The sequence below is a fragment of the Microtus ochrogaster genome, linkage group LG8 (genome assembly GCF_000317375.1).
Source record: "Microtus ochrogaster isolate Prairie Vole_2 linkage group LG8, MicOch1.0, whole genome shotgun sequence".
Classification (NCBI taxonomy): domain Eukaryota; kingdom Metazoa; phylum Chordata; class Mammalia; order Rodentia; family Cricetidae; genus Microtus; species Microtus ochrogaster.
This window is the reverse complement of record NC_022033.1, coordinates 15,534,707-15,544,419: the sequence shown is the minus strand read 5'-3', so window position 1 is coordinate 15,544,419 and position 9,713 is coordinate 15,534,707. Positions and strand designations below refer to the sequence as shown.

At 48.1% G+C, this 9,713-nt stretch overlaps 1 protein-coding gene and 1 long non-coding RNA gene across 2 annotated transcripts in view; both read left to right on the top strand.

Annotated features, from left to right (window-relative positions):
- The first annotated feature begins 960 nt into the window (after positions 1–960).
- LOC113457847 lies at positions 961–2,680 on the top strand. Its single transcript, XR_003378336.1, has 3 exons — positions 961–1,005; positions 1,837–2,004; positions 2,650–2,680. It is a non-coding gene; the product is annotated as an uncharacterized LOC113457847 (long non-coding RNA).
- A 32-nt stretch (positions 2,681–2,712) lies between these two features.
- L3mbtl1 (L3MBTL1, histone methyl-lysine binding protein) overlaps positions 2,713–9,713 on the top strand; it is a 25,541-nt gene continuing 18,540 nt past the window's right edge. Inside the window, exons 1-8 of the mRNA XM_005362977.2 lie at positions 2,713–2,746; positions 3,017–3,246; positions 4,526–4,671; positions 5,003–5,217; positions 5,495–5,627; positions 5,833–5,980; positions 6,176–6,293; positions 7,079–7,157. Coding sequence (XP_005363034.2) covers positions 3,125–3,246; positions 4,526–4,671; positions 5,003–5,217; positions 5,495–5,627; positions 5,833–5,980; positions 6,176–6,293; positions 7,079–7,157 — 961 coding nt within the window. The 5' untranslated portion in view covers positions 2,713–2,746; positions 3,017–3,124. The remainder of the gene's footprint in view (positions 2,747–3,016; positions 3,247–4,525; positions 4,672–5,002; positions 5,218–5,494; positions 5,628–5,832; positions 5,981–6,175; positions 6,294–7,078; positions 7,158–9,713) is intronic.

Here is a 9,713-nt window from a genome sequence, read left to right as displayed (position 1 = left end):
AAGAACTATTTTTCATCTGGACTAGGAATCTAAAGATTTGGCTGATGGCTACCACCTAAGAGCCAAATAGACCTCTTTCCTTCTGGGCAAAATAAGGGGGTAAAATTAAAAACCTGTGTGTAAGAAGGAAGTGGGGCACTGAAGAGTCAACCGAAAGACATTTGTTCATTAGTACCCACTGTGCTAGGAACTGGGAATACTAAGACCTGGTGGATTTCCTTCATTCTAGAGCGCAGGGTCTCCTAAACTCTTGAAATACTCGTTTCAACGACGTTACAGCCGTGGTACCAGAATAAGAACCAATAAAGCAGAGGTCTGGTAGAGTGATGAGCTCAGGAAATGGAAGACACAAGAGGAGCCAGTGACCTGCTTGAATCAACACTGAAGGAGCCATTATAGAACTCAAGAACATGGCTTGACAGTCTTCCAATGTTGAACGGAAGCACAGGAGTACAGTGATGTTCCCAGGTCACGTCATCAGTCAGTGGCAGTAGGTCACCCAAAGGCTGGCACAGCTAGGGTCCTTCATGCCAGGCAAGCTCAAGGCCAGACGCCGCGTGGTGCCAAGCTTCCTTCATCTGGGTGTGCGTGCTCTTCACCCATCCTAGGAGAGTTTTCCGAAAATCCTGAAATCCCCTTCTCCAAATGGGGGACCCAGGTGTATACAGGGGTGCGCCTTGCCTGGTACAGATCACTCAGCTGGAGGTCCATCAGGCTGGCTGCCGCTCCCTGCTCCGTGGTTCCCAGAATACTGTAAGAATCTCCACCCACTTCTCCCGAGAAACGAACGGGTCCTGTGGGGAAGAGGCAATTAAGCCTGCACCCCCAGAGCTCCGACAAAAAGCAAAAGCTGCAACTTGGGTCCACGGCCGCTCAGACCAGGCGGCTTAAGCAGCTCCACGCCGCGCTCTGCAGGGAACGGACCCGCCCCCCTGTGTGCGCAGGCGCGCGCCACATCGGGCGCCCTCGGTCACTTGGCGCGGGCTGCACCCGCTAGCCTTGCAGGTAAGCACGGGTCGGTGGACTCGGGCTGGGGGCTCCCGGTACGTCACACCCCGGTCCCGGCCGGCGTGACGAGTGCAGGTGTCCTGAGGGCCCCGCCCCAGGTACTTTCTCAGTTCCTGGCGCACTGGCCGCGGGCTGGGGAGGTGGCTCTGCAGTACCAGGGCTGGGCACTCCCTTTGGGGGCTGCGGGATGCCGGGGCGAGCGAGCCCACCGGCACTGCTGTCGGCATCCAGAGACGCGGGGAGGGCAGAGATTCGGCCTTGCAAAGAGATGCAATCAATTAAGAGTTTCCATTAATGAGAGGGTGTGGAGGGCGAGTTCGGGTTTCCATAGGCCATTTGGCAAACTTTCCTCTGTCACTGATTTTCAATATTTTTTAACAGAAAACTGGATTTAAAAAAAAAAATGGCTATAAGCGGGGGAAAAAAAAAAACCTAAAGAATTCCGCCATTTTGGCGTTTAAAAAAGTAACCCTTCTGCAGAGCAAATGGATCAGTGACCGCCCCGCCTGCAACTGTCTGCGTTAGTCGGGGGAGGCGGGTGGTGGGTGTGCTTGGACACTCCAACAGCGCATTCCACTCGCTAGCGTCTACATTAGCTTCGGCAGAGACGAGCCAGGGGAAGCCCCTCCAAGTTTTCTGTGTGCCTCCAGAACTATCTCTTTTCTTTCCAACACCTAACCACCAGGGCATTTATTGGGTGTCTGCTGTATACAAGACATCAAAGGGCTCTGGGTGGAGTGTGTGTGGAAAGCCTGACAGACAGAATGAATACGTTCAAAAATTGTTTATTGAGCACTTGCTATGTGCAACTACTCTCGTTTTAAGTAGGATTTCCTGGAAACACAGATTTAAGTGTAGGTTTATGGGCGTAGCCCTGTGAAGCCAGCAAGATGGAACAGAGATGGTGAAATACTGATACAGTCTCAACAGAGCTTCAGCCTGGGGAGCAGGAATCCCTAAACTTGAGATGGCCCTGAAGAGATGCCTCAAATGAAGGTAAAGGGATGGGGCTTTGATGGGCCTCAGTCAACTGAGCATCTATTGCTGTCTTAGGGAGAGAACATTTGAACGAGAGTTCCCCTGAGCTGATAGCTGACAGTTGTCTCCATTAGTCCCCAGAAAGGGCTTCTTTTGACTCCCCTCCCAGCTCGCTGCAAGCTTTTCTCACCGGCACTGGATCTCCTCTGCCCTCCCACCCTGCAATTGATTTGGTGCGCCAAGGCTTCCTCTTTTCTCTGCATTCCCTTCTATGTCTTAAACACCATCTGTGTGCAACAGCTTTCAAATGTGTCTCCAGCTGCAGCCTCATCCCTTAAAGTAGAAGGCTCATGAGAACCCTGTGTCTCAGGAGCACCACTGTCCCCAAAGCATAGAGCAGTGTTGGCACTTCACTGGCTCTCCGGGACGTGCTGAGACCAGACAGCAAAGTCTTGTCAGAAAGACCATCTTCAGCTGCTTCTCTGACACACCTGCCAGGGGGGACTGTTTTTTTTTTTTTTTTTTAAGACTTCTTTGAATAAGCAGCCTCTCTTCATAATCGTCAGTATTTTAAATAAGAGTTTTATTCTGTTTAAAATAACTATAAGTGACACAGAGGCAGAAGAAATGGCTCAGGGTTAAGAACACCTGTTGCTCTTGCAGAGGACCCAGGTTCAATTCCCAGCAACCCCATGGTCTCTGACAACCATCTGGAGCTCCAGTTTCAGGAGGATCAGAAGCCCTCTTCTGGCCGCAGCAGGTACTACATGCACACAGTGTAGCAAAACCAACTGTACACATAAGGCTAATATTTCTAAGTGATATAAACACTTAAGCTGTAAAAAGCAAAATGAATTGGAATTGAAATTTGGGAGATACTGGATCTTTATAAACTCAAGTTTTAAAATCTCATCTTGTTTGGCTTGAATGCTTCTTTAGTTAATCAGGTCACATATCTGACCCTATCTACCAGTTTATACCATGGTTTTATACTTCTAATGATAGATATCTGTAATATATTCCATTTTAGGGAGGAAACTCTTGGAGATAAATGAATACACAAGAACAACAAGAGAGAAAGGGAGGGTGGGCACACGACAGCAGCCATTGCAACTTGACTTGCAAGTAGGCAGTGCCCATGGTATTGGCTAGAAGCTGCCCAACTCCCTGGAGTTTCTGTCTAAAGGGAGAGGATTGCTGTCTGTCGAAAGCCTGCTGGTATCAGTACTTCACAGCCAGCATTCACCAAAGCCCCTTCAGGTAGGTGCCATTGTCACCTTCATTTTACTTTACTGTTAAGAAAACTAAGGCTTGCCCTGCAGTGGTGGAACACATATTTAATCCCAACACTTGGAAGGCAGAGGCAGGCAGATCTCTGTGAGTTCGAAGCCAACCTGGTCTACAGAGTGAGTTCCAGGACAGTCTGGGCTTTTATACAGAGAAATCTTGTCTTGAAAAACGACAAACAACAACAAAAAAACAAAACAACAACAACAAAAAGAAAAGAAAACCGAGGCTCAGAGTGGGAAAGCTGCTTATCTGGAGTCACGGGTACCAAGTGAATGTGGCGAAGCTGAGAGTCTAACTCAAGACTCCGTCCTGGGCTCAGCCTCAAAATTCTTCCTTACCATCTATGCCTGAAGCCATGGCTAAGGAGCAGCTGAGTAGTAACCATGCTGTGGAATACCATTCTTCTCTTCTCCCCTCTCCTCCCCTACCCCCCTTCCTTTCTCTTCTCTGTCCCCCAACCCCTGTGCTGGATTTGAACTCAGGATTCATGCATACTAGTGCAGTGCTTTGCAATAAGCTAAACCCCCAGCTTCTGGACCTTGTACTGACTGGGTTTTCATATGCTACTCTTTTGCTATTCAGGAACATGCATTTGTTCAACAGAGGCTGCAGCCTAGGCGTTATGGCTCTCTGTAATTAATCTATGGCTAACCATACATGGCTGTGTCTGGGGTTAGAGGGAGTGGTGCACAGGGACACACAAAAGAACAAGATCAGGAAAGATGTCACCTTCCACAAGGACTGACCCTGTTTGGATAGAGTAGCATGTAGTCCTGAAGACTCTGAGTTCTCAAAGACGGGGAATGGAAGTGGGGGATCAAGAAAGAAGTGATTTGGACTTAGCCTGGGCTGTGCCACTGACAAAAACAGAACCTTGGCCTGAATCATGCTTCCTGTACGCCATTTCTGTACACACAGCATGCGTGGTACCCTCACATGTGCCATTATGCCCATCCTCACAAATAATGAGCAGGGGAGGATGCAGGGCCTGGACAGAGTTCTATCAATAACCTGGTAAAGGCAGGAGTCAGACCTGATGCTAGTATCCTAAAACACTTCAGTTCTGGATGCTACACAGAGAAACCCTGTCTCAAACACAAACAAACAAACAAACAAAAAGACCACTATACTCCTCTTGGAGATGAGACCTTTCTCAGCAAGTTGCTGACTTGAAGGTGACCGGTTTCTCCTCCAAAGATTCCCTTCCCTCCCCATCCTCATCATCCTGGTGACTGTGTTTGATTTGTAGACTCATCTGGATGGAGGGACACACGGAAATGGAGGTGCTAAGGACACTGAAGGGGTCTTCCACAGGGGAGGTCAGTGTGCACCTGATGGCCAGAGACAGCGCAGGTCCCCGTCCTCACCTGCCTGCAACTGCCTTTATTATTCCTAGTAAGTCAAGGTCAGTGGTCTGGAGGTCCCGTACTTGCTCAAGAGGATGTGGACGGGGGCAAGGATGACACTTTCACTCCTTTTGTTACTGTTTTGTTTTTTGGTTTGATTTGAGACAGGGTTTCTCTGTGTAGCCCTGGCTGTCCTGGAACTTGCCTTGTAGATCAGGCTGGCCTCTGACTCCTGAGTGCAGGGATTAAAGGCGTGTGCTACCTCACCTGGCCACTTTTCACTCTTCTATACCTGCTTTTCACCTGTATACACATGCATGGGAGGAGAAAGGGTAACCAGACTCATCTGTGCTCTGTCTTATCTGCGTATCTGTTTCCAGCCAACGCAACTACCCTTAGTCTGCCCAGCCCGGCTTCAGTGGTGTCCTATCCCCGGGAGCCAGCCCATGTGGGTGCCCTGGAGCGAGTGACTAACAGCGAACCAGTTACTGCCACCATTCTGCCACAGCTAAGCACCGGGCCAGGGACCAATAGCACAGTCAGGCTCCTGGATTGGACAGGAGTTTGCACACCTTCAGCTGGGAGTGGCCTACGGGTCAGTGCCCAGGAGGATTGGCAGCTGTGGGGCGGGGCCTGTGGGCTTGAAGGCGGGGCTTGAGGCGGAAAAGCTGAGGCTGGTGGGCGTGGCTTAGAGTGAGTAATCTCCAGGAACAGAACCATATGTGGGGGCGTGGTTGGGGCGGAGTGAGCGGAGTCTATAGACCCCCAGAAGTGTTCATTGGCAGAGCAAACATAAAGTGTGGGTGACCCAAGGTGAGTGGAGAGCTGATGTAGTAGTTAGTCACGATCCTCAAATTTTTCTGTATTCCCAGTTCCGAATAAGCGAATATGCGCCATTGAACATGATGGGAGTACAGCGACCGCCAAGCCCGGAACGGCAGCGAGAAAGCCTGGTCGGACATGAAGGTGGCTCTACAGGAGGTGATACGGGCACCCAGTACCCTGGTAGGATCCTGCTTCCGGAGGCAGTGTGTGGGTGGGTGACCCTTGAGCTCCCTGAAGACTCTTGGATGGGAATGTGAAGGGAGGCAGTCCTAAGTGGAGAAGGCTGAAGGATGCTGTCCAGTAGAAGATGGGCTGTAGGGATGTGAACGGAGCCTGCATGTGGCAGTCCAGGGTGAGAAGACTAAGGCCCAGCCGGTTTCCACAGATGTCCGCCAGGACCCTCAAGAAGACACCTCTCAGGAACCCCCAGAAGACGCGAGCTCCGGTGAGTACCAGACTTTTGGGCCTCAACAAAGCACTGCTCCAGACCTTGGTTCTTCAGATGACCACTGCCCTCTGCCTTTCCAGAAGCGGTAAGAACGAGGAATTACAGCCTTTCTTGCCCTGGTTTTTAGCCCTTGAGGTATCTTTCCGACTTCAGGCTTAGGAGAATGTGAATACTGTGAATTCTACTGAATTTATAGTGTTTTGGTTGTATTATTATTATTTATTGTTGTTTTGCTTTTTTGGTTTTGTTTTTTTCTCTAATGAGAACGTTCCTTTTGTAGGTCAGTCATAGTAGAGAACTCGGGCTGTGCTGTCACTTCCGAGCTCCTGAAGCCCATGAAGAAGAGGAAACATAGGGAGTACCAGAGCCCATCAGAGGAGTCAGAAACAGAGGCCATGGTAAAAAGAGGGGCGGGGAGAGAAATGCAAAGCTGGAGCATCAGCCTTGTAATCTTGCCAGTCCTAAATGGGGGAGGGGTTGGAGATCCTGTTGTGCCTGCTCCCATATCTTCTGGTTCCATTTTGAATCAGGTATTAAACCTAATTAAAGGGAGGGAAGGAGGGAAAGGGGGCAGACGAGAGGGAGGGAGGGAGGGACTTAGTATATAGCCCAGGCTGAATTTGGACTTACCCTGTAGATGTGACTGGCCTTGAACCCCTATCTTTCTGCCTCCACCTCCTGACTACTCCTGACCTACAGATCACTCTCCTAATTTTCTATGGCTCCCATCATGAACTGGTGTTAGGGTTACAACACACAAGGGCAATGGCACCTAAAGTGGATGCGTGGCAGTAGAAAATGAAATCTTTAGAGTCTAGTACCTAAATGAGAGGTCTGGAAACAGGACTGAAGCTGTAGATGCAGAGTCTCTTGAGCAGGTAAAATCAGCACAGAGCAGATATTCATGTACTCAGTTTCCCCATCTGGGAATGAGAATTGTAGTCAGGCTGTGTGACAAGGGTACTCATACGAATCTATACTCCCCCCCCCCCCCCCCAGTGGTGCAAACCCAAGCAACAAATTGACTTCAGGAGCAGAGTTCCAGCATATACCCTGCAGGAAACTCTTCCAATTTCGGGCATAACATTGGACCAGAGAGCCAGGCAGGGGCCAGGGACTAGAGGCTGAACTTACATCCTGACCCATGAGGACAGGAAGCTGGAATTAGTCTTTCTTTCTACAGAAGCAAGAAGGAAAAGATCCAGAGAGTCAGCCTACCACCAGCACCCCAGAGGGCGAAGAGTGGAGCCGAGGCCAGCTGGGTATGGCGGCCTGTGTGCGGTTGTTTATGTGAAGTATTTATATACTTCCAGAGGTTTGAGACTGAAAGTGTGGCTCGTGGTTGTGGTTGCATATGGTACATGTGAGCACAGGTTAGTGTGTCTGAAAGTGACCGAGTGGCCACTTGTGGTTTGTGCATGGCTATATGTTTATTCTTGGGGCTGTTTATCTTGCATCATTCAGCTGCGAGGAGGCCCTCCTGGGAAGTCTGGGCTCGGTATCTGAAGACCTGAGGAGTTGTGTAGTATTACTTCCCTTTGGTGGTATTGGCAAGCCCACTCTGGTCATTAGCCTGACCTTCCTGTTTGATCTTCTGGTTCTAAGGAAGAATCCTTCATAGTTGGCTTCAGCCCTCAGGCCCATTGTTAGTATTTCTGTAGTCACAGGTGACAGCTGCAACTGGATTTAAGCAGAGCTTACCACTGGTAATCATTTATGTAGCCATTTTATATCTTCCGTCCCCAACACTTAAATTATATCAACCCAGGATCTGAATTTATTTGTTTATTTATAGTTTTATTGCATTTATCTATTTGGGGGAGGCACATGTGCCTCAGAGTCTGTTGGCGGACAGATGGCAATTTTCTGGACTCAGGTCTCTCCTTCCACCGCATGGTTCCTGGGGGTCAATGATTGGTCATCAGACTTGGCAGCGAGTGCCTTTACATGCTGAGTCATCCTGCCAGCCTGGGGCTGAGGTTATTAATCACTGTGTCTTGTATGTTTATCCTGGTATGGAATGCCTGTTCAGTGGGTGAATTGTGCCCATCAGTGGTCATCCCCACAAACCACCTTTATCCCCCAGATTACCAGCAGTTTGCCTTCTGCATATATAGATTTGCCTGTTTGGACCATTTTATTCAAATAGCATCATGCATGTTGAACTTTGTGGTTGTCTTCTTTCTCCTTAGTACAGTGGTATCAAGGTCTAGCAATATTTTAATATCCATGGGGACTGTATTCCCTTTTCCTGAATAACATCGGGACTGTGATTTGTTGGAGGGAGCCACTCATTAGTTTCCAGCCACCTGGCTAGCTTAGCCCCACAATAATCACACAGAAACTGTATTAATTAAATCACTGTTTGGCCCATTAGCTCTAGCTTCTTATTGGCTAACTCTTACATATGAACTTAACCCATTTCTATTAATTTGTGTATCACCATGTGGCTGTGGCTTACCGGCTAAAGTTTCTAGCATCTATCTCTGGTGGCTCCATGGCTTCTCCCTGACTCTGCCTTCCCCCTCCCATGCTATAGGCCAAAGCAGTTTCTTTATTCATTAACCAATAAAAGCAACATATAGACAAAAGGACCTCCCACACCAGTGATTATTCATCAGTTGATGGGCAGATCGCTTCTATTTGGGGCTGTTATATTCTCTTATCTGAATTATTGTACAAGCTTTTTGTAGACATATGCTTCGTTTATATTGGGCTTATACCTAGGAGTGAAAATTTCTTTCACATAATAGCTCTGCGTTTGTCATCTGGATATATTACTAGGCTGTTTTCCAAAGTGACTGTACTGTAATCTTGCATCCCCAACAGAATGTGCAGGGTTCTAGCTTATCCCTGTCCTCAACACTTGGTGACTCTGTTTTTCCATCTTAGCCATCCTGTGGGATGTCTCCCGTTGTTTGGATTTGTGTTTTCCTAATGACTAGTAAGTGATACGTGATGTCTCTTTTATGAATTTATTGTCCATTTATATATTTTCTTTGGAGAAATTTAGGCCCTTACTCACTTTTAAATTGGGTGTAAGAAACTGATGCTATGCTGAACTGCTATAGTGACATATGGGCTTGGCAGGGTCTCAGAATGAGTGCAGTTCAGAACAGACGTGCCAGGATGCCAACTCCAGGGGCTCTGTCTGCCTTCTCACTTGCTTTCTCTTCCTCTCGTCCTCCCTGACCATTTTCTTTCAAAATTTATTTTGGCTTTTAAGGATGATTTTCTGTTTTGTTTTGAAACAGGGCTCACTGTGTAGCTCTGGGCTGGCCTGAAACTTGCTACACATAACATCAGACTGGCCTCCAATTCAGAGATCCATCTGCCTTTGCTTCCCTGGTACTGGGATTAAAGACACGTACCACCATTCCTGGACCTTTTTTTTTTTTTTTTTTTTTTGAGTCAGAATCACACTATACAACCTAGGTTGGCCTCAAATGAACGATTTTCCTGCCTCAGCCAAGTACTGAGATTATAAGGCATTTACCATCCCATCTGGTTTAGTGAGGTGTCTTTATTTTTTTGGGACAAGGTCTTAGTCTTTAGCTCTAGCTAGCCTCTGATTTACAGTTTTCCTGGCTCTGATTTGCAGATCTTGAGTTACAGGCATGTGCCACCTCACCCAGCTTAGAGACATTCTGATTCTGATGTTTGTTTGTTTGTTTGTGACATCTTCTGTTTCTGTAAGCCCAGGCTGGTCTGGAACTCACCTTGCATCTCAGGCCAACTTTGCCTCTGCTTCCACAGAGCTGGAATTATACGCATATACCACCATGCTCAGCTTAGAAACACTTTCTTTTTTTTTTTTT